Source organism: Mya arenaria, chromosome 15, assembly GCF_026914265.1.
Source record: "Mya arenaria isolate MELC-2E11 chromosome 15, ASM2691426v1".
Classification (NCBI taxonomy): Eukaryota; Metazoa; Mollusca; class Bivalvia; order Myida; family Myidae; genus Mya; species Mya arenaria.
Genome location: NC_069136.1, coordinates 48,830,131 through 48,854,348, shown reverse-complemented (window position 1 = coordinate 48,854,348; position 24,218 = coordinate 48,830,131). Strand labels below are relative to the sequence as shown.

Below are 24,218 nucleotides of genomic sequence, written 5' to 3'. Positions count from 1 at the left end.
TTCTTGAAGCGTAAAATTGAGTCCATGGAATTCGCCATGCGCATAGCTGGAAGCAGACAAATGGTAATTGTTGTATGTTTGCGCTAATAAAGAACACAACAATAAATCGAAAACCATAGAAATGTGCTCATTTAAAAGACGAATGTTTTTTTTCTGAACACACGTATCTAATATTGGACAAAATGATTGTCTTTCAACAAAAGACCATTTATATCACCTGATTTTGTCGACGTCATTATAAATTAACAGCGCTATCAAAATAAGCAAAAACAGTATTTGCAACTGAATAATAGCCTGAAATTAAATGCCCTAGTCCTTATTTGAGGATTAATCCTGAACTTTAGAACCCCTAGCCCCAATTTCTCGAAACTTTTAGTCCCTTATAACAGGATTAAGCTAAGCTCACTATTTTTGTTTTTCAATAATTTGCGTAATATTTACTTCTATAAAAGTGTTTATACTGAAGACAGGAATTATCTTTATGTTTATCACAATAAACAATTTTTCAATTATCAAAATTCAATTAATTTATAAAAGTATATATTTTGGATTATTGAAATAAGCTACTTAAGTCTGTTTGGCTTAAGAAGTTTCGAGAAATTGGGGCCCGATGAATAGATAAAAAATATAGGCTTTGTTATTCATATAGAAACAATTCTGAAAGTAAGTACAAATAAATTTCATCATCCTGCCCGGCTTTCCACCAGAATGTTCCGAGCTCGGTTTATCTGGTTTGTGTTCACCAAGCCGGACAGCAGGGTTTCCTCTTGGTACCTCAAACAACACTCTAGTGTAACACCATGCCAAAGGGAGTGCTTGACATAATGTTTTAATAACTTGTTTCACAATCGTTCTAAATTAAACAAGTATCACACAGAAAAAGTATATCAATTTGTTTAATTTCTGTAGTATCGATGCACTTACTTCCCAATGCTCACGTTCAAACTCCTTTTGCAACTTTCAACACTGCACGAAACCCTCGGGACGTACTCGTCGATACCCACGTAGTAAGCTATGTTACCAGTATTCAGATCGGCTGAGGCCTGAGATATCCAAATGAAATACAATAGATGTGAGAAGGTAGTTTTCCTAATTCACATCATGAACAAATTTTATTACACAACTCCAACGTTTGCCAGCAATTGCTTTTTTTCATAACTTCCGCACAAAGTCCATTATATCATCGAGTTTAGTTATTGTCATGTATTCACACACATATACCTCTTTAATGTTAAATAATTTAACGTTCACCATTAAATTGTTTCTTTTTTGTTTTACTATTTTGACATTACACATGCCAATTTGGTAAAACCAATTTCAATTAGTCTAAAGAGCGTAAAGGCAATAATTAGCTAAAAACAAATAAACACATGATACGTTTGTAAGCGATTGTCATTGGACTTTTTTTGTTATCTTATATCCGTCTTTAAATAAAGAGTCTTGAAGGAGAAGAAGAAGAATAGTTTGTTTGGATTTAAACATACAGTTCATCATCCATCAACATGATCATACTTATATACAATAGTCAATATACCATTTAGTATTACATTTAGAATACATTACAAACATATCAAATATATACTATTACTAAGGAGAACATGCATCAAAACATATTATCAAAGGAAATATTATACTTGTATCAATGATAACAAAGTCTTGTATCTTGTATCTTTTTGCTTGACTAAAACATGAACGTGTTATACGAAAAATCAATGGTTCAGTTTTAAAGTATTTAAAGATGCACTCTTACTCCCAAATTAGACGTAACACAATTAATAATATTGTTTTGATATTTAAAAAAAATATTATATATAAATGTCGAAAATAATGGTTCTTATGAAGTATACCGAGTTTAATTTGAACAAAACGAGCATAAAACAAGGTATATAGTTCTACCTTATGCAAATATAGTAGACCACAGTAAATCTTTTAGCATTCACCAATCAAAATAATATTTTTGCGCTTCAAATTCTGCTATTAAATACATGGTTACACTCTTGTTATCAGTAATTAATATTTTCCATACATGCATTATTTAGTAAGGAGTTGAATATTTATCAGTCAAAATGTATGTCTGTTATACATGTGAATGTTTTGATTTTGAATAAGAGTGTCATTTTAACAATAGATTCCAAAAATTCCATTTTTGGATAAATGTTGGTTATCTTTTACCACAGTTCACATGATACGGTATTTCCTTACTCTAAGTTTGTTATACAGTACTATAATATATTCAGTATTTCTGGTATTTGTATTGCAAAAAATGTCACAGCTAATTGGCAAAGTCAAGAAATTATCATTTTTATTTTGAAACATTTTATAAAAAAGATTACGCTTTTCGCCGTGTGACTTTTCTATACCTGTAGTATAGTCATTGCAGTGCCTGATATGACGCAAACCAACCAAAATTATTTTCTGTGCATTTTTCCCCATTTTCAATTTTGACTGCACTATGTGTAGTTTTAAACCCTACTGCATAAGATAAAAAAATACTTGTAACACCAAATTAAAAATAAGGTTATTATAATAAATCATACATACCACTGGCTTCGCCAGACAAACTATTACTATTAAAAGCGTTCCAAGCATATTCCTGTTATTAATTAAAGACTCCAACAAAGTCATTTTGCCTTACTAGTTTCATAAGACAATAACAACTCCTACGATTTTGTTGAATACAATTCATTGTTAATTTGAAAGTGCATATACAATGGATAGTATTGTTATCATTCGATTAACATCCCATTGTTAAATAAAACAATAGAAAGATTACAAGTTCACCATTTGTTATCCACATTCAACACCAAGCTGATATAAACACCCTTGTCGGTTGTTAGCTCAGTCGGTAGAGTGTTGGACTGTTAATCGGACAACCAGGGTTCGATTCCCGGGCGGACCAGGTCACTTCTGTTGTGATTGGTAATGAAATCCTTTCTACGACCATTCGCACTGTACCACTGCCTCTGGCATGTACAGAAGTTGTCAGTTCCTTGCAGAAGTGAAGGCACCTAGTACTGGTTAACCGCCCAGGATAGGTGTGCGGTGGTTGAACTGTCACTCTGGGACCCTTCAATGTGCTCACGCCGGGACCCGGAGTATAAACTACTAACACCACCATGTAGGAGATTAAATCAGTCGAGAAATTCAATTGTGTTGTCATGTTAAAAAATAGTTTGTTTTGTTATTTTCAATATTTCCCAATTTATCTGCAACAAAGATATTGAACATTTCTCTTTATATAAACCTGAATTAATTTCTAAAGTTACAACAACTTTTAAATGCAAATCAATCTATAATTCTACAGCTCTTCTTGCTATGTATACGTATAACTTTATATTCATAATGCATGTTTTTTGTTGTTTTTTAAATCTGCATAGGGTAATTATTAGTGATAATAACAATGACTTTTATTCAAATTACATGTTGTTGTTTTCTGTAGAATAGCTTAATCCACATATTCTATAGCAGAATGCGCATTGATGTTATCTGGTAAAATAAATTAAGACTGAGATTGAGATAACAGTAATTTCGTAATATTATGGTATGACACACCCTAGTTCAGTATTTTAAAGATTTAACCGAACAGGCGAGAGGACCAAGTGAAGTAAGCGAAATGTTTATCAAAGTCATCTATACTAGACGTGGCTCAAGGCAAGTGACTTTTAAAAGCTCCTGAGATTTTTCTCGAATTTTCTGCAGTTATTTGCTCAAGGTCATCAATGTTTCGCCCGAGTTGATTTGTCCAAAAGTAATTTCCACAGACTTCAAGTAAAATATTGAATGTTCTCATTATTTTGATGCTTTAGTAAGCCTTCTTATAATATCAAAAGCCGAGAGCCTGTTCGTGTATGCGGGATTCATGCCATGGGCATATACCTCATTTGTGATGGTTTCTAAAGTCATTTGTATTAATTTCAATGAACTTCCAATACATATAGCCCGGAATTAACATTACAGGGTTTTCCCATGCCGGTACAAATAAAAGGTGAATTTCGAGCTATTGAAATTCGTGTAACAGTCCAATGACTCTATTGTTTCCTAAGTAACATGTGTATATTACAACGGTTTAATTCTGTTTGTACCGGAGGATTAGGTCGGAAAAACCAGAATAGCTTTAATTCCGGGCTACAACTATTTCGATGGACTGACCGACCAACAACAATCATTACAACAGTTACTGAACAACAATATATTAGTTTAAAGTTCTCAATTCTGATATTTGCTTATCCGTTTTCAACATTCTGATTAAAGGAACATATGACGGCAACGGTAAATTGCTCATCTGAGGAGCTTTAGGCATCTATTGTTTTAAGATAGTTCAAATGCATGCTATTGTATAAAACGGCAAATAGGACTGCAGCGTAAGGGCTAAAATTGAATAAAGGGTCATACTGATAGTCTTATAAATTGGTTTATTGAAAGATATTGAACGACCTGGTATAAGGTCTTTATACAAAAATGTCCAGCAGCGAAATATCCCAAATTATATATAAAAACATTTGATATCATGAAATAAACGGTCATATCTCGTTTACGCAAATAAAACTATTGAAATGTTATCAATTTGGTAATGCTGGAATGTTTAGAAGTACAGTGTCTCCTGCGCGCGTGTGTGTGCGTGCGTGCGTGGAAATGTCTTGCAAGTGCTTCTTTCCCCAAGACAAGGCGTAATTAAAGGTTGGTGTCTATCCAAGAAAGATCATACAGACACCTCGGGAGGCACCTTTTCTGGACCACATAGTGTCAAGCCAAAACAAATAAATATTATCATGTCACATTTATGGATTGCTTCTTACTTTTCGTGCGTTCATAAAGAATGAACGCTCGGTCGTGATTTTGCAAAACCATTTAAAAATTTGCAAAATCGCAACCGAGCGTTTATTCTGCATGGACGGACGAAAATTAAGAATCTATACTTATATTTACATTTCCCCTTTTTCATGACTTTATGTTTGTGATAAAAATGTTTTTTTTTGTTGAAGGAGTTTCGCGATTACAAGAAAATTATTGAGATTATTTTATTTGTGTTTGATATATGCATGAACCAATTTCTTTTTTGCGAAACATCCGCCTTCAGACGTCACGAAAGGTCGCCCTGTTCACGCAAAATGAACGACATTTTTATCGTACAGAAAGTTTATGATACTCCAAAGATCTACGACATAGTTTGTCATTTTACCTGAACAAAAAAAAATAAACTACCAATAGATGTAGATGAAGGGAGGCTACTAGGATAATCGGGGCAAAGAAGGGAGATAACTAGATTAAAGGTGTTACGAAGGAAAATAACTCGAATATTTGAAGGGAAAGAAGGGTTATGGTCAGCTTTAAATAAATAGTTAAAAACCTGTGGTCATAAATTCAAATCGAGGACATGAGGGGGCATAATATCCGTTACACTTCATAGATGCAAAATTGTTTTTTTTGTGCATTTTTATGTATAGCTCTTTCGACATTATGACCAACGAAGACAACATGAATTAGGTAAGATACAGCCTGGACAAGGAGCATTTCAACCTTTGACATCTAAGCGTGACATTGACCATTGATCTGCAGACCAGGGTCTTGTTCGCGGCACGCCACCTGATCATGGTGAAATTTTAGAATATTTTTTTCTTAAAATCCTATAAAGCATCCTCAAGACAAAGCTCGGACAGGTATTTTCAATCTAAGACCTCCAAAGGTGACTTTTACCTTTGAGATACATACCTTGGTCTGGTGAGTGACTCTTTATGGGGAACCTTCCTGGAAAGTTTTAAAATCTTATACTGCATGGTCAAGTTACAGCTCAAACACAATCGTTTCAACCGCAATCGCTTTTGTGCGTGACAAGCCCTTCATCATGGTGAACCTCCATGGCAAGGTGTTTAAAACTCCCACAATGCATATTAAAGATAGAGTCCAAATAAGATTCAGTCCAGGCCAGTCCTATCAACAATACTTATTTTGACAATAAACCTTTAAACGTGACCTTCGTCTTTGAGGTACAGAACTTGGTCTTGTGTGCGGCACGCCGCATCATCATGGTGAACCTTCATGGCAAGCTTTTAAATTTCCTATAATTGCATCCTCGAGATACAGCCCGGACAAGAATCAATCTAGACAGACGCATACAGATACTTCACTGGAATGTCATTGTGACAACTATGTTTCGATCATCGCAAGCGGGTTTTTCAAAAACCATATGGTTTCCCTTGATATGTGTACATGTTTCTATCATGAAAACAGGGCACGTCGCTTAAAACATTCCCTCTGTGTTTGCCAAACAGGTGTCAAGTCCTCGTTGTTGTTGGTGGCCAAACAATAAATAATTCTGCTTATCTTCAACTAACCTACATATACATGTTTATTATACCTCACGTGACCTGCCCATATCAATTTCTCATGTTAATTACCCATCATGGGCAATTTCGTATTATTATACCTCACTTATATTGTCTATGTTAAATTCCCTATACCCGAGCGGTCAATATTTTTTTAATATTGCCCGGTAATGTTGACTGGCAGAGTAATATCACATGCGCAGAAAAGATGCGCGTGCGCTTTAGAATTTTTAATGGCCGCATAAATAATAAGAGCTGATGCCCGCACAATAAATAAAATGGCATAACAAAACGGTTCAAGTTATCGACTATTGATTTTTTGTTCAGGACATCAAAACGGTTCAAGTTATCGACTATTGATTGATTTATTTTTTTCAGGACATCAGAGGCAGTGGAAACTGAATTTTTAACCTTTTGCCTCTCATACGGAGGCCGATGGAAATACATTAGTTGAGTCTATAAAGATTCCAACAGTACAAAAAGGTCTAAAAATAGGCATTTTTTGGTTTTCCAATGCTGAGGTGGTAAGCGCTTATTAAAATGTGTTGTTAATCTGGTTACAACGGTGTTTGCATTATTTCTAAACGTAATTTGCAACAAAATGACAGCTTAAACAAACAATAATTACAGAATAAATTGATTAAATTTGAAAGTTGTGTACTGTAATGGTAAAAACCTTATATGTGTATATACATGTAACTGTGTTCGGTATAATAAAATAAATATTGCATGGCTTCCAGTGTGACAGTACATATTGTCAACATTCGGTAAAATACTGTTACCCTCGGCTTCGCCTCGGGAAATAGTATTTCCCTCATGTTGACAATATGTACTGGAAGCCATGCAATATTTATATAATATTGCCTTCATCCATTTACTTACAATATACAGCACTTCCGCTTTGGATTTTGTTTCTTCATTTCAGATGCTGTATAATCTGTTTATTTAGAATGTCATATAATTTACTACGAATATATCCAAAACAGTTTCATATCTCTAGTTATTTGTTATCTCTTCATATCTCATTGACAGAATAAATAAAGCAGCTAGGAAATGTGCACACTTTAAAATAAATCTTCAAATTTCCAAAGGGGAGTAACTGCCGTGCAGTCCACCAAAATGTAAATTAAGCCTACCTTTGCAAATATAAAGCCAATATGTATGTTTATCTATAAGAAAGCAAATTGAAATAACATCAAATCCGACTGTTTGAATATCAGTTAAAACGTTAAAAAAACCAAATCAAATCAAATCCATCCAATAGATCTCAAGTTTAACATGCTCCGGAAACGGAAAAGTAACTAACAGCAATAACAAGCTGAAAAAGAGTTATGGTCCTTGTACATTGCACTATCTCTCATTGTGCTTTGCCATAATATGAAGTTTCATTAAATAGCATCCATTAAATTAAAGATATGCTCCAAAACAAAAGTTACAAAGGGCAAAAACTCTGTAATGAGGTAGAATAGAGTTATTGTTCTTGTATACTGCACTTACTCTCACTGAGATTTACCATTGTATGCAGTTTAATTAAATTCCATCCACTGATTTCATGAAATGCTCATTACAAGGAAAAGTGGCAAAGGGCAATAACTCTGTAAAGATGTAGAATATAGTTATGGTTCTTGTATACTGCATTTCCTCTCATTGTGCTTTACCATTGTATGCAGTTAAATTCCATCAAGTAGTTTTCAAATTTTGCTCTGGATAGGAAGACAAAGGATTATAACTATGTAATTAGTTAAAAAAGGTTTTATGTTTTTTACATACTTCACATCCTCTTATTATGTTCTTTTATTGTATGACGTTAAATTGTTTTCCATCCAGTAGTTCTGAAGTAATGCACTGGACAAAAAAAGTGTTAAAGGGCAATAACTCTGTAATTGGCTAAAATAAATTAGTTTATGGTTCATATGCATTGCATTTCCCCTCATTGTGCTTTATCATAGCATGCAGGCTAATTAAATACCATCCAGTAGTTTTCAAGTTATGCCTTGGACAAGAAGAAACAAAGGGCAATAACTCCGTTATTAGCTAAAATAGAGTTATGGCTATTACAAACTGCACTTCCTTTCATTATATTCTATCATTGAATGATGTTTCATTAAATTCCATCCAGTAGTTTTGAAGTACAAGAAAAAAGTAACAAAGGACATATACTCTCTAAAAGCTTAACTATAGCTATGGCTCTTCATACTGCACTTTTTCATTGTGTTCTATTATTGTATGACGGTTAAACTTTATTGAATTCCATCTCATGTTTTGAAGTTTGTTTTTTTCAGATAGGAACATTAACATAGGGCAATTACTCTTTAATAAGCTGACATAGAGTTATAGTCCCTGTTAACTGCACATTCTTTCATTGTGCTTAACCATTGTATGATGTTTAATTAAATTTCATCCAGTATTTTTCAAGTAATACTCTGGACAAGAAAAAGTTACAAAGGGCAAATAGGTATGCTCCGGACAAGAAAATGTAAAACAGGCCAATAACTCTGTAATTATTTACAATAGAGTTATGGTTCTTTCAAACTGCACTTCCACTCATTATGTTCTATCATTGTATGAAATTTTATTGATTTCCATGTTGAAGGTTTGAGGTAAGGCTCATGAGAGGTAAAAATAACGAAGGGCAATAAATCTGTAATGAGCTGAAAAAGAGTAATGGTTCCTAAACACTGCACTTCTACTCATTGCCTTTAACCAAAGCATTCTATTTTATAAAATACCATTGAATAGTTTTGAAGTTATGCTTCGGATAAGAAAAAGTAACAAAAGGCAATAACTCCGTAATTAGCTAAAATAAGAGTTTTGGTTCTTGTACACTGCACTTCCTTATTGTATAAAGTTTAATAAAAATCCAATACCAAAAACACCAAGGGCAATAACTCTGTAGCAAGCTGAAATAGAATTATGATTCTTGCATACTGCACTCTCTCTAATTGTGCTTTACCAAAGCATAAAGTTTAATAAAAACTCCATCCAGTAGTTTTCAAGTGAAATACACCCCTTTTAAACTTCCGTTTGTCGTGAGTATAAAAAAACAAGCAAATTCGTTGCATTGATATCCCCCACCTGATTGGGCTAAGTCAAGGAATGGAAGTCAATTGATGATGAAATATATACATATATATGAGTTTGAGTTTGATTGCAACTGTTCGAAATAAAAAAAATATTGTATATAATGTAACAATTAGAATTGACCAAGAAACCTAGTTTATGACTCCATGATACCAAGTTCCAAACCGATCTAAGATTTCATCAAGGCAAACATTCTGATCAAGTTTCATGAAGACCGGTCCAGATATATTGCAAAAATATAGCCTCTAGAGTGTCCACAAAGGTTTTTTTTAAGATTTGACCCAGTGACTTCATATTTGACCCCACATGACCTACTAGTTTCAAACTATTCCAAGATTTCATCGAGGCATTCTGATTAAGTTTCATGGAAATAAGAGCAGATGTAATGCCTCGAGAGTGTTCCCAAGATTTCTGTAAGATATGACCTAGTGACCTAGTTTTTGACCCATATGACCCACTTTTAAAATGCAGTCGAAATCTAACCCAAGAGAACATTCTGAGCATGTTTGAACATAATCCAACCAATCACCACCACTAAATAGTTTCGGACACAATTTTTCAAAGATTTCACATACTGTCCTGGTTTCTGACCCCAAGTGACCCAGTTTAAAACATGTCCAAGAGTTCATCAAGGGAAACATTCTGATCAAGTTTCATGAATATTAGACCATACATAATTCCTCTAATGTGATTCAAAGACTTTTCTAAGATTTGACCTAGAGACCTATTTTTTGACCCCATGTGACCCACTTTTTAAATGGTCCATATTTCTTCAATGAGTACATCATGACCAATTTTGAACATAACTTGACCAATCATTACCATGCTATGGTTCTGGACAAGATTTTTCTAAGATTTGACCTAGTGACCTAATGTTCGAACATATGTGACCCAGTTTTATTTACGACCAAGAGTTCATCAAGGAAAACATTCTTATTAAGTTTCATGAATATTTGACCATGTATATAGCCTATAGTATGTTCCAAAGATTTTTCTAAGATTTGACCTAGTGACCTAGTTTTTGACCCCATGTGACCCACTTTTTTAAATGGTCCATATTTCATCAAGGTTTACATCATGACCAATTTTGAACATAACTTGACCAATAATTACCATGATATGGTTCTGGACAATATTTTTCTAAGATTTGACCTAGTGACCAAATTTTTAATCATATGTGACCCAGTTTTATTTACGACCAAGAGTTCATCATGGAAAACATTCTGATTAAGTTTCATGAATATCTGACCATGTGTAACGCCTCTTTTATGTTCCAAAGATTTTTCTAAGATTTAGTGACCTAGTTTTTGAACCCATGTGACCAACTTTTGAAAGTGGTCGAGATTTGATCGAGGGGAACATTCTGACCAAGTTTGAACATTTTCTGATCAATGCCTACCAAGATATGGTACCAGACGGACGGATGGAAGGACTGACGGAAGGACGGACAACGCCAAAACAATATCCCCCTCCCGAAATCTTCGATTCGGCGGGGATAACAAAAACCAAATCTGATAACATCTTCTTATGTGTCAAATGCTCCTTATTACACGGCCATATGTTGCAAAGGATTTATTTTTTTCCCTTAAACACGATTTAACAATGATCTATTTAAAAAAAAAATTATCTTATTTTGGGCTTCCCCACCAACTTTTGCACTGTGGAAAGCCCTTAACCAAGATTTCTTAATGCAATAATCCTAAAACATTTCTTTGTTTATGATAATATTATCATGTTTATGCATAATGAATTATTAGTATTGGTTTAACTAATCATAATTAAAGAAGACATATTTTTTATCATTTATTGGTTTTAATTAATTCATGAATAGCCAGTGCAAACAAAACAGTGACTACTATACACATATAGTGCACAATAATAAAATATAAAGGTACAACAATATCTATAATTTTTTAAAACATACATTTTTTTAACATTATTCCAAGACAAAAATAAATACCATTCTAACCAGTACCCAAAACTTACATGCCTACATGGTCAGATACTCATGGCCAGTGTTGTGAATCGGTTCCAGTTTGACTATCGATCATCGGTTCCACTCATGTAACTGATTATTGATAATACAATCCGTTTTTGACAATCTTAATTTTAGGTTTATTTTTTTTGTACAAAAACTAATATTCGTTAACAATGTTATATGTATGTTTGAAGTTATTTAGTGTTGTGTTGCTTCCGGCCATATCGTTAACGATAACAACTGAACATTTCCGAATGTATAAATGAACCCAAAGGGGAAAATTGGCAGACGTAAACTCAATGCAATTTACAAGAGGAAAGATGAAAACCAACTTGCCTGTTGAATCCGATCCATTATGACCAAATACAATCAATAGTTGCCAATTTTAGGCCAAACCAATCAATTTTCGATTATAATCAATCATAGGAAAATCACTACACATGGCTGAGCCATGCAGTTGTCAATGTAGAATAAAGGAATGGATCAGCTGTGGGTATCTGACCATTGGATGCCTAATGACCACATATTATTTTGGTACCATTTGAAAGCATCTAAACATAGAAACATACCAGTAGTAGTTAAAAAGTACCATTCTTTTGTTTCTCACCGAGCTTTTTGGCCTTGAATGATTACAAGAGAAGCCCATTCACATCCAATTTCAGATGAAATAAAGAACAAAAGGACAAACTTCAGCTCTGTATCCATAATAATGTTTCAGTCATTACATTTAAGATATTTAAATCTTCAAGCAATACCGGCCATTTTAATGATTACAAAAATTATACGGGTAAAAAGGCATCAAAATTTCGCATTGCTACCTGACTGACTAGGAATGGTAAGCTTACTTGTATACTTTGGATCCATTAAAGCTGCACTCTCACAGACTCACTGTTTTTACAACTTTTTTATTTTTTGTCTAAGAATGATAAAATATCTGCAAACCAGTGATAAAAGACTGCTGACAAAAAATCAGATCACAGATTTTCAAATTTCCGTTTGAAAATTAATGTTTTATGGCTAGAACCATTATCAACGGTTTAAGAAAAATGCATAAAACATCAATTTTTAAACTTAAATATAAAAATTTGCAATCTAATGTCTTGGCAACAGTCTTATATAACTGGTTTACATGAATTTTCGCATAAATTGGCTCGTTTGAAAAAAAGAAAAAAAAGTTGCAAAAACAGCAAATCTGTGAAAGTGCAGCTTAAATGTTAATGATATATCCATTGGCTATACCAGTACAAAACCTATCAACAAAAGCACCAGCTATCCCAATACAGTTTGATTATTGACATTCAGATACAGAAACACACCAAACAAAAGCATACATGTATATCTTGTTCTGAGCAGCAAAACAATGCTATTTCAATATAACAATACAAAATGAGATTGCAAGTACTAACAAATAAACAACTTATAGATAAAACACAGATAACAGACAACATGTGGTTTATAAGAGGAAACTGTATATGACCTGACAAATGTGAGGTTATGTGCGTATGAACTGGGTAAATCCCCAGTGAACTAGTGTTTCCAGTAAACTTGTTTCACTGACCCCTCAGAGGCAGTAACACATTCGGAGCTCCTCAGCCATATTTCGCGAAAACAACCTCAGATTTATGCCAGTACATCAGTAGAAGTAGTTCACATTTTTGTAAATTATATCATTTAATTAAATGCAGTGTTTTAGCTTGCATTTATTGATCTAAGCTTAAATTGATTGCCAGTGAAGTGTAATATTGTAAATATAATTAAGATCCGCATGAGTTAAGTCATTAAGTTTAACTGCTAAATTAAATACTTCGTGATCTACTCTACGGACTTAAACATATTGAGTATGTAAACTGTCCATATACATCCCAGGTTGTTTTCGATAAAAATGGCCGAGAAACTCCGAATGGCAGTAACACTATTGATAAAGCTATTTTGATGTGTTTTGTCTGTTTGTGGTGCTTGAACATTTGTGTCTCTGTTTCCATGTCATTGTGGCTATACCTTGTGCCTCTAAGGGTTTATATTTGAATGTTCCACTACTGGGCTTGTCTCTGTTGTTTTCATTGAATTATTGACAAAGGTTGCAATGACTAACTACTATGAACATAACTATTCAGATGGCAACAGTATTGGTATTTAGAATTTACAACAAATAAAGTCATGTGCATACACAGAATCTGGCTATATGTAGACATAGCAAACAATGTATTTATGTATTGAGGAGCAATGAAAAGTTGCAAAGAATGCTTCACACAGGAAGTGGCTTGGTTAAATGGGTTATTTGTCAATTCAGCTATCGATTCACATCCTCGGTGTCAGAATACCGGTGGTCAGATAATACTGCTCTCTATATACTGCTGTTATTAAGTCAAATTAACAAGTTAAAATTATTTAAGCTGCATGTACATTTTAGTTCTAGTATTCATGTTGCGTCATATCACAGAAAACACGAGGACCCATGTACATAGCAGGCTCACATACATTTGGCTCACATAATTGTTGTTACTAAATTTTTAATGTTATCCTTTGGTATAGTTCAAAAAAGAGATGAGAGTTACCAAATTGTTGCATTTTAGGAAAAGAACATATAAATTATGTTTAATTTGTATATACCTTTAATGAAAATTTGTTAAACAATATATTTCTTAAATATGGTTATATATGGTTATATATTACTACAAAAAGCTTCAAAGATCAACAAATAGATCACGTAAAAATCAATCAACGTTAATATATTATAGTATATGAATAACATTACAAATAAAAAAACAAACAAAAATTGTAAATACATGATTGATTAACCATTTAAAACAATGGTTTGGCATTTTCTATCTGGTAGTGTTTTCAGAGCTGAACATGACAGCCTAGATGCAATTTCAACAGAGTGGGCAAGCGTTGCCACTTTTAGCATCGGGCAATAATGCATTCAATCATCAACTTGAAACTGACTTCATCCAAAAGTAAACTTACATGATCTTCATATCTTATCACAGAAAAGAAAAAAACAAACTTACTTTAGAGTACAAATTTTGATATCTTAACAAAAATAATTAATTCATTGCATTAATGATTTTTGCATTTTCTTGAATATAAAAGCGAATCCATTGTTGAAATAATTCAGAACAGTTTCTTCAGGAAACACATTTCAGTCCTGAATAAAATCTAAACTTAAATAAACAACAGTGTGTAAAAAGTAGCACATAACACACTTAACTTGCATGATACAGGGCCTGGAAATGACTTTGAAGGGTGAGTTGTTGTTTTTTTATAATGTGTGCTGTAGTTTGTATTTTTTGTGCTGAATAAGGGAAGGGAAATTGACAGGCATATACGCGCAGTTAATTACCGAACAACTGGGTACTTTTATATCTAACATATCATTGGCAAAATTTTGTATAGACTATAGTGATGTTATGTTTGACATTTAGTGTTCATCCAAATTAAGACAAATTAAGACACTATCAATTGGAACATTGGCTCATATAAAAACAACAACATGAGCTTCAAATTTGTTTTTCAATAGAATTACGTAAATTCAATATCAATTAAAAATCTCATCTATGCAATGAATCTTTTTTCAAAATAATCAATATCTGAAAACAATCAGCTCAATAAGATCTTGGCAGTGGAGAAAGCTACCAGCAACTACATACAATTTATGGGACCAATTGTTCAAAACTTTAATGAAATTGTGTTATTGTGATTAAATTTCAAACCTGTACAAAAAATGAAAAATTTCATCGAAACATTTCTTAGTACTTTTTACAAATATTTAGAAAGTTTCATCTGTGCTTGTTTTATGCAGATATAAATAAGCATACTAAAAAATAGTTCAACTTCAAAGGTTAACATGAGTGATACCGTTTAGAAAATTGTCATTTATTACTCTAATAAATTCTGAACAATCAGCACATGGATTATGATCAAGCAATATAATAGATTGTATATCAAAAAGGGATATACAATCAACACCAGTGTTTTTAAGGATTTTGTTGCAATATATTTACTCTCTTTTTTCTTTAAATATTACCAGTTTCTAGTTCATGGTGTATAACACTATAGAAGAGTAATATTCAATGGAATATTTCATCTCTAAAACTACCATGAATAACATACAGTATCAAGAATTCAGGTAAATAATTCATCTTTCTTTGCCTTTAATGTACAAAGGTTTGTAACATAGATGGTTCCCATTCATATATATCAGAGAACAGTTGTTATGAAATTAGAAACAATCCTCATTTTCACGACCACATAAAAACACAACCCCAATAATTATATACATGTACATAATACTAAAATCCACTAATATACTGCAAATATTGGGAATGATCTTAATAATATTGATAACACAGACAAACAATCGTGCAATTAGTATATGCAACTGCTGAATTTGAATGCTGAATTCAACATCACAAAGAATAAGCCTTTTAACAGGGTCTACAATAACTCTGAACATAAGACATCATGATTTAACAACTCCACTAACAGCCAGTTTTTTGCTCAACTCAAACATGGTGTTGTTTGATGGAAATACAACATTCAAAGCTTCTCTTAGAAACTAGTTAGGTAAAAACATGATTAACATTAAGTCCAATGAATAATGAGCGAACGTTTTTTTAAATATCTGTTTTACACCATTCACAGTCTAAGTGTAGCAAAGGGCAGACTAAACCCTTATGTTTTATGTGAATTTTCTTCACCCTAGGCATCCACAAAATACAATAGTTTTCATATGCGATCATCCATCCATGGATGAACCATGGCTTAGAATACCAGAGTAATATGAAACTAAAACCGGTTGTTTTCTCATTTTCGCACCCTCAATAATCCCTATATACATGTACATGTTATATTCATACACTATCGCCTGTGGGTGAGCCGAGGTTGACTTGTAATCTCATTGGCTGGTTATATGATCCAAGGTCATCCTGGCCCAATCCAAGGTCACCGCTTATCTCCTCCTGGTAGCGAGGAAACTGCAAACACAACAGATATTCATGAAGGCATTTTTATCACTATTCAATAAGCTTCCTTCAGACAATTTTGGACTAAGAGCCAATGACCGTTATATATAATTTGTTACTGTTATAGATCAAAACATTTAACCATACACAGACTTTACAGTTGCATGAACATATATTTATTGACGAGGCTCAGTCATTTATTTTAAAACTATACACTGAAGTAAGTGAGATAGGTGTGAAACATCTTGAGATAGAAAAACTACTATATAGAGAATTAATTAGGGATGGATTCTTATATTTGGTGCGTTCATGCAGTATGAACGCTCGGCCGCGATTTTGCAAATCCCTGAAGCAGACTAGTGGCCAGACATATATAAATGTAAATATATAAGATAATATATATATAAATCATAATATATATATAATAGTCTATTAGCTATTCAAGCATACTTATTATAGTTTAATTTCTGCATATATTTTACAGTCAGTAAGCAATTTGCACAGTTCTTATCCTTTCTATTGACAGGTTTCTTGGTGCCATTCATGGGTACCATTCTGTGTTGAGCTAGCTGGGTGCAATGTTTATAAGTTCACATTGGTATTGTATATGAAGCTCTGGGATTTTTTCTCAATGAATACAAAACCAATTAAAACTTTATGCGCATGTTTTAAAAATAAACAGCCATTTTATTAAATAAAATTTCAATAATTGAACTTAAACTAGAGCTATCAAAGAGATGATAAATATCTCCAGTCGACTGGTTAACTGTCATGTTTTGGAAATAACAACATGAACATTATAAAGCATACTAAGACCAAGTGAAATGTCAAGCACATTTTAAGTGCCCAATTGCCAATGCCGACTAACATTCCTATAAAGTTTCATGAGTGTATGTGCAATTCTTTTGGAGCTACAAGCAACACAATAATTCAGATCTTTCTTTACTATTTTATTCAAGGGCTATAACTACTTCGTCCAGCTTAAATGTCAAAGAAATCACACTGGTGCTCAAGTGCTAAAGTTGAATGTGTGTGTTTGTGCAAATTTTTTTGAGCTACATTTGATGCAACATTTATCAGACAATACTTTTACTACGTCAATGGCTATATTATTTATGAATAATTACGAGATATGAAAATCCGCTACTTGAGACAAGACTAAAATATAAAATAAATACATTCTCTCAGAAATGCTGCAACAAAATTGCCCAAGAAGAATATACGTACAGGGGTAAGTTAAGGTGGCAGGTTGAGTAAAGGCTTGGAAATTAGTAAAAGAAGTTACACTCAAAAGAATCCAAGAAGACATTTTCTTGAGCATAAAATAACAATATCAATCGGAGAAATGCCCTCTCTGTATCAACATATCGTCCAACTCCGCCTATTATAAATACAGAAAGAAAACGTCTAAAGTCTGGCATGAATTCTACGTTATGTTTAAGTGCCATACTTCAATTGGGCATAAACATTTTCAAAGAGGCAGAGACGAGAAACAAACAATACAGCACAAACAGTTTATATTTTTAAATAGTCCATGCCAAATTAATGACTATTAACAATGAAGTTTTTCCTCACATTTTCTTTCAAAAATTGAATGAAATTTCATTTTTTTGAAATCCTTAATGAATTATTAATATGTCTCATATACAATTTCAATTTCATATAAGGTAATGACCATAAAATTAACAAAACATTACTTTAAAATGAACAAATAACGCCATTACATGGTAACAATATACCGTTTCTTAATATTATGCTCAAGATATACAAATTCACCGTGTTTTTCATGCAAGGACAGTACTGTTCCATCAAAATACAAACTATATATAAAGAGTATCACCATTAGTAGCCACTACAATTCTACCAAAAGAAGTCAATAAATCTAGAAGAGAACTGATTTTTACTTAATATAAGAAATATAATTAATTGTTGTCAAAGTTGTAAGTCTTGAAACTGTTTACCAACATAACATAACATAAGAACAAAAATAACAGTAATTGATTAAATCATTGATTTACCGGAACATAACAGGAATCGTTTTGATATATATTTATTTATTGACTTCTTAAAAGCTTTTGATTATATGCATAGTAAAAGGCACATGCATACCTAATTTACCTTAAACTGCATGAAGCTGAACCTAATCAACATAATACAGTTTGACATTAACATCCCTCAACATAATACAGTTTGACATTAACATCCCTCAACATAATACAGTTTGACATTACCGGTAACATCCCTCAACATACTACAGTTTGACATTAACATCCCTAAACATAATACAGTTTGACATTAACATTAACATTTCTCAACTTAATACCCTTTATCACCAACTTATTCCACCAACAGCTTTACTTTAACATGTATGTCTTAGTATGATAAATTAAACCAAAAAACTAATCTAAATTCAACAAGTCACTGTATCGCTAGCAATTCAATTAGTCCCCTACAGGAGGACTGGTTATGTATGAGATAAACTGAAATTACTAGCATAACTATTTCTTACTTTTTGGTTGGTATTGAAATCACAACCTTTGCAGGACATTTTTTCTAATGACATGGATAATCTCTTTATAGCCCTATGTCCTCATACCAAGCTTTAATATTTTTGAGTTATCACAAGATTCAGTTAAAAAGTGGTATTTTCAATATTTTCCTTGCCATTGAGAGCGACAGACTATACAATGATATACATGATCTTCTTATTGTCCTCTATTCACGTACCAAGTTTGTGAACCTAGCATTGATACATTTTGAGATATTCCAAGATCCATTTTAAAAGCAGATTTTTTATTGCCATAGCAACCATATGATTTGTGCAACAAAAAGAAATAATATGCATGATCCTTCTTATGGACCTCTAACCAAATACCAAGTTTCAAAAACACAGCTTGTATATTTTATTCAGTTATTGCAAGGTCTAGGGGACGATATATCCCATGTTAAGAATTGGAAATTAAACCGGGAGCTAAAATGAATTACAAAATAAAGGTGAAAAAGCATAGACAATAAACAATATCAAGCAGGAAGAATAAAATGGGAGATAATTCAAAGTAAATATAAATTCACTAAAAAGAAAGGTACAAAAAATAAATAGCATGGTCAGTTTTTCACCAGTTAGTTAACTTGAATCCCAAGGCTCAAACAGGTGGATTAAATAGGAGATTTGCATGCAGATTAGGATCAAAATAAAGTATGCGGTGAATATAGTGCATGTGTAATAATGTACCATAATGCCTCATGTTGGAGATTTCCTTGTTTTGTTAGTATATTAACATCCATATCAGAGGGGTAACCAGAAGGCGGAGCTTAACTGTGCTATAACTATCATGGGGATAAATAACAAGATGATTCACTCGTAAGTACATTCAGTTACTGAACATTGTAATTGACAACATGATACAAAACACCCACAACACTTATTATTGAATAACATACTCATGCTTAGTCGCTCATGTATACTTTTAATATCTTGGGTTGTGGGTGCAGTAACTACGGTATAACATATTCTAAACCAATCATCTTTACTGATCTTTCCTTTAATGGGACATTAAATTTCTGATATCTTTTTCATGTTTACTTTCATGTGCCAAAGGCTCTGTATCCTAAGCTAACACTACTTATTCAAAAATACTTGTGAAAACAGACAAAACATACACCACATATATGGAAGAAAACTATATACATAAATATTTTATTTCAGCATTTCTTTAAAGTTCAAAAACTGTAGGCCTTAATCCAACTATTTTCCAGATTAGTTTTTACAATATCCACCATATTAATTAACTAATAAACAAAAAAAAGCAATATTTATGGGAAATAAGTTTGCAATTTCGTATCCTTGGGCATTGTTTTCAGAACTCGATGCGAGCAATATAAATTCAATTTTTAACAAAACCATAAAAGTAAAAATCACCTTAAAATGACTGGATATCTGGACAGTGCAGAAATCTAGGGTGTTAAAGGCAAATCATCGCTTACCGAATCTAACTGATTATCACCTAAATCGATCTCTTCCGTTACCTAATAGAAAAAGTTAGATATAAAGAACAGGCATGCAGGAAAACAAAAAATATTGAGATGCTTGCTATAATAATGGGACAAATTCAAGGCTTTAATGCAAAGCATGTTAGCAACCCAAAAATAAAAGCATAATCATTATTTATTTACAAGGACACAATATCAGCCCTATCATGCCATTTTGGGCCTACAGACATAAATAAAAATAAATAATCAGAAATAAAAAAATTCCAAAAAACAATTACACGAATGTGTTTTAAGCTTTTCCAAATTTCTTTCTCATGATTTTCACTGGAGCATCATCTGCAATTCAATTTATGACAATTACTTAACTCATGTTTCCAAAACAACCTCAGAGTTGGTCCTGACTTATTTCAACTGCATTAATAATGTCTATTAATAACTACAAATATAAATCATCAAACTTTTCTTTATTTAAGTTTAATTCCATGTTAGAAATTAAACTTCAAATTGGAATTGATGCATTAATGGACGTGATTTCAATAATGCCATTACAGTAATGTAATTTTGATATGATGCCATGTTTGTGACATAAAACTTCAAAAATCAAAGTTATCAAAACATGCAATCCATGATCTTACTTGTAAACATGTATCTTACCCAATTTTAGAGATCAGAATATCTGATTAATCAAGAAAAGCCAATATAGTAATAAGGCCCAAAATTGCGCGATGTGACTCATATAATTGAATGATGTAGATCAAGATTATGAGTATCTTCCATGGTCAAGAGTGTAAGATATGTTCATTCTGACCCGAGCGTAGGGTGTTTTGCGGAAACGAGATTTACCGAGTTTCCGCAAAACACCCTTTGCGAGGGTTGGGATGAACCTATCTTACACGGGACGGCTATGGTAGATGCTTTTTCTCCCACCTCAGTTAAACAAAATTAAGTAAAAATGTATTTGTTGCTGGAACTCTTTTGTGCTTAGTGAAAATAATTGCGTATGGATATGTGAAAATTAGTGGTTGTCATGGATATGCGCACAGTGATTCAGATTATGTTAATAGTCAGATCGGTCTTTAAATAGTTCTAAAGAGAGTGAAGCATTATTTCTTGAAAGGTGCGTGAAAACTGTTTTATGGTGACATTTGAAGCGAGAAATACTCAATAAGCGTTCTAAATATTGCCATAAGACAAGATTTCCATGATGATACAGACGACAGTTTTCAATAAGGGAGGTAATTACAATGAGGTGACCATTAAAAAAGAGTTCCATACAGGCATTTTATCTTCGCCCGTGGGCAAGATAAGAATTTCTAGCATGGTTAAAATTGGGTCTACTTATCTAAGGTGGGAGAAATGAATTTCTAGTTTCGAATGTCAACAATTGTCTGATCCTTATTTAAAAAACAATGTTTGACAATAAATTAAAATATACCCCAATTATTACCGATTACATAATTATCAACTTAAAAAAAGGTTCAACTAGATACATTCGCGATATTTAAAAAAAACTCCAAAGAAAGTCCAAACACAATGTTTTACAAGGGGATAGAAGCAGACATGCAAAGTACTTAAAAAATAAAACACTTGATCATGTAAATAAAAATTATAGAATAAGCTTACAATATATTATTTTAATATCCACAGCATTATATAACAGATAATTATATATATACAACACTACAGAAGGGGGCCATCTTATCAAAGAGAGGCTGACCAAAATCGTTAGATCAAGAATTTCAGTTAAAGATTATGTCTAACATTTTGTTGTGAACTAAATAATAATACTTTGATTTTACAAATGACCAGTTTGAAAAGATGATCGTATGTTATGATCGTTGATAAGACGTTCCCTATGACTGACAAGAAACCTGTTTCCAGACTGGTATATAATAGCTTTGACTTGACCTAACCGCCAATTATTGATTACTCTGCAACTTCATATCTGTCATTTTTTGAAAGTTAAATGTGTTCCAAATGCAAGAAAAAATTTTTAGACAAGTATTTGCTATTAAATTTACGCTTTTGTATCTTCTGTGTCCAAGTCGCTTTAAAACTTGTCTGCATAAATATTGTATGATGTGACTATTATGTATGAGGGGTGATCAAATCATTTGTTGACACCTACTTACAGATATTTCGTTTTATATTGTAAAAATTATATATTAAACCTACACCATCAAATTTCAGTCTAGAAGTACAGAATTTAATATGAAATATATGCACCTGAAATTGGAAACAAGTCTCTTTTATTCACCCACAAAGTCATTGAACAATGAAGTCCTCACCTCCGTGTGCTCCTTGTCCAGGTTAGAGTTAACGGATGGGCTACCACTGATCTCGCTGTGCTCTCCTATAGAGAGCTCTCTATGATTTATGATCATTTCTGTATCCGAGTCCTCATCATTATTGAATCCACTCTGAAATACACAAAGACTGTCAAAGTAACGAACTTTTTAGGTATCTATCTTCACTACTTTCATATTTATTTCATTAATGTCCCCATCATTAAAGTCGACAAGACTGGTGGCCTAAAATTTAACCAACATCTAAATAGTATTTAAAGACTCAAGGATTAAAGCTGCACTCTCAAAGATATACCAGTTTTACAACTTTTTATTTTTTGTCTTGGAAAGTGCAAATTTGCGTAAATATCTGCAAACCTGAATGATATATGATTGCTGACAAAAAATCAGATCGTAGATTTTCATATTTCCATTCGAAAATTAATGTTTGATGGCTTAAACCATTACTACTGGTTAAAGAAAAATGCATAAAACATCAATTTTTGAACTTAAATATAAAACTCAGCGATCTAATTTTTTGTCAGCAGTCTTATATAACTGGTTTCCATGGATTTTCGCAAAAAAATAGCTCGTTCCAAGACAAAAAATTAAAAAGTTGTCAAAACGTTTGATCTGTGAGAGTGCAGCTTTAAGGTCAGCAAATACCAAACATGAGACACAACAATACAAGATAACACACATTACACAACTATTAAACTATCATCATTGGAACAGCCTTGGCATGGTCAGTGGGGAAAATGGAAAGACCTCAACCTCATTTTTTGCACATATGACATTGTCAGCAGAAAGAGTCCCGTGGAGGCAGAAGTAATCTTATATATTTAGTGAGGTATTGTGCCTCATAAACAGGCAATCATAGCTTGTTTCAAATATTCAAAAAAAGATTCTCCAATTTAATTTTACATACTTATTTATGATTATTTTGTAATCTTATCACTGAATTTGTGGTGGATCAGTGGTCTATATGTATTAAACACACTTGACTGTCAATCCAGGGGTCACCGGTTTGATTCCCTGCCATAACACTCAAAGAAATATTAACCATCTTCCTGGACGGATGTTAAATGGGGTTCCCATGTGATAGTGCTTTACACTGGTGCATGTTAAAGAACCAGGGTAGCTCTAGCAAGGGTTACATTTTGTCTGCACACTATGCACCAAAAACCTAAAAACACTTACAATCTTATCAGAGCACTTGCCGAATGGGCCTTGCCCGAGTGAGAGTATAGATAAGAATACACACACACACACACCCTATCACTTGGTTTAAATTGGCAGTTGGCCAAGTTTTGAATTTGCCAGAAGTAAATTAAAGCAAAAACATTGAACAATTGGCTTCTACTGACCTCCATGAGTTGCTCCTGTGTTGTGAGCATTTTTGCAAGAGGCATACAACAGCCTGGACAGGTCTCCATCAGATTGGGACGACTGTTGGTCAGAAACGGCTTTAAAAACCTGTAAAATATCATTTATATATTGAAAATAAGAGATAACCAAAGGTGATATCTTTAAAAGTAAGCTGTCAAATGGTTTTGAAAACTTTAAAAACCATCAAAAATTGTTATCTTAAAACTTT

The 24,218-nt window shown here is 32.8% G+C and overlaps 1 protein-coding gene across 13 annotated transcripts in view; it reads right to left on the bottom strand.

Moving 5' to 3' along the window:
* Nucleotides 1–11,194: 11,194 nt before the first annotated feature.
* LOC128219622 (sodium/hydrogen exchanger 9-like) overlaps nt 11,195–24,218 on the bottom strand; it is a 28,591-nt gene continuing 15,567 nt past the window's right edge. For 3 of the 13 annotated variants that reach the window (XM_052927500.1, XM_052927501.1, XM_052927504.1), the window contains 4 exons: nt 23,989–24,097; nt 22,625–22,756; nt 20,331–20,372; nt 11,195–16,358 (listed from right to left, as the gene is read on the bottom strand). In XM_052927500.1, the coding sequence (XP_052783460.1) occupies nt 16,236–16,358; nt 20,331–20,372; nt 22,625–22,756; nt 23,989–24,097 (406 nt within the window). In that variant the 3' untranslated portion in view covers nt 11,195–16,235. Of the gene's footprint in view, nt 16,359–17,631; nt 17,728–18,455; nt 18,487–20,265; nt 20,373–20,614; nt 20,673–22,624; nt 22,757–23,988; nt 24,098–24,218 lie in introns of all 13 variants that reach the window. The other 10 variants (XM_052927506.1, XM_052927507.1, XR_008258600.1 and 7 more) reach the window with 10 other exon arrangements.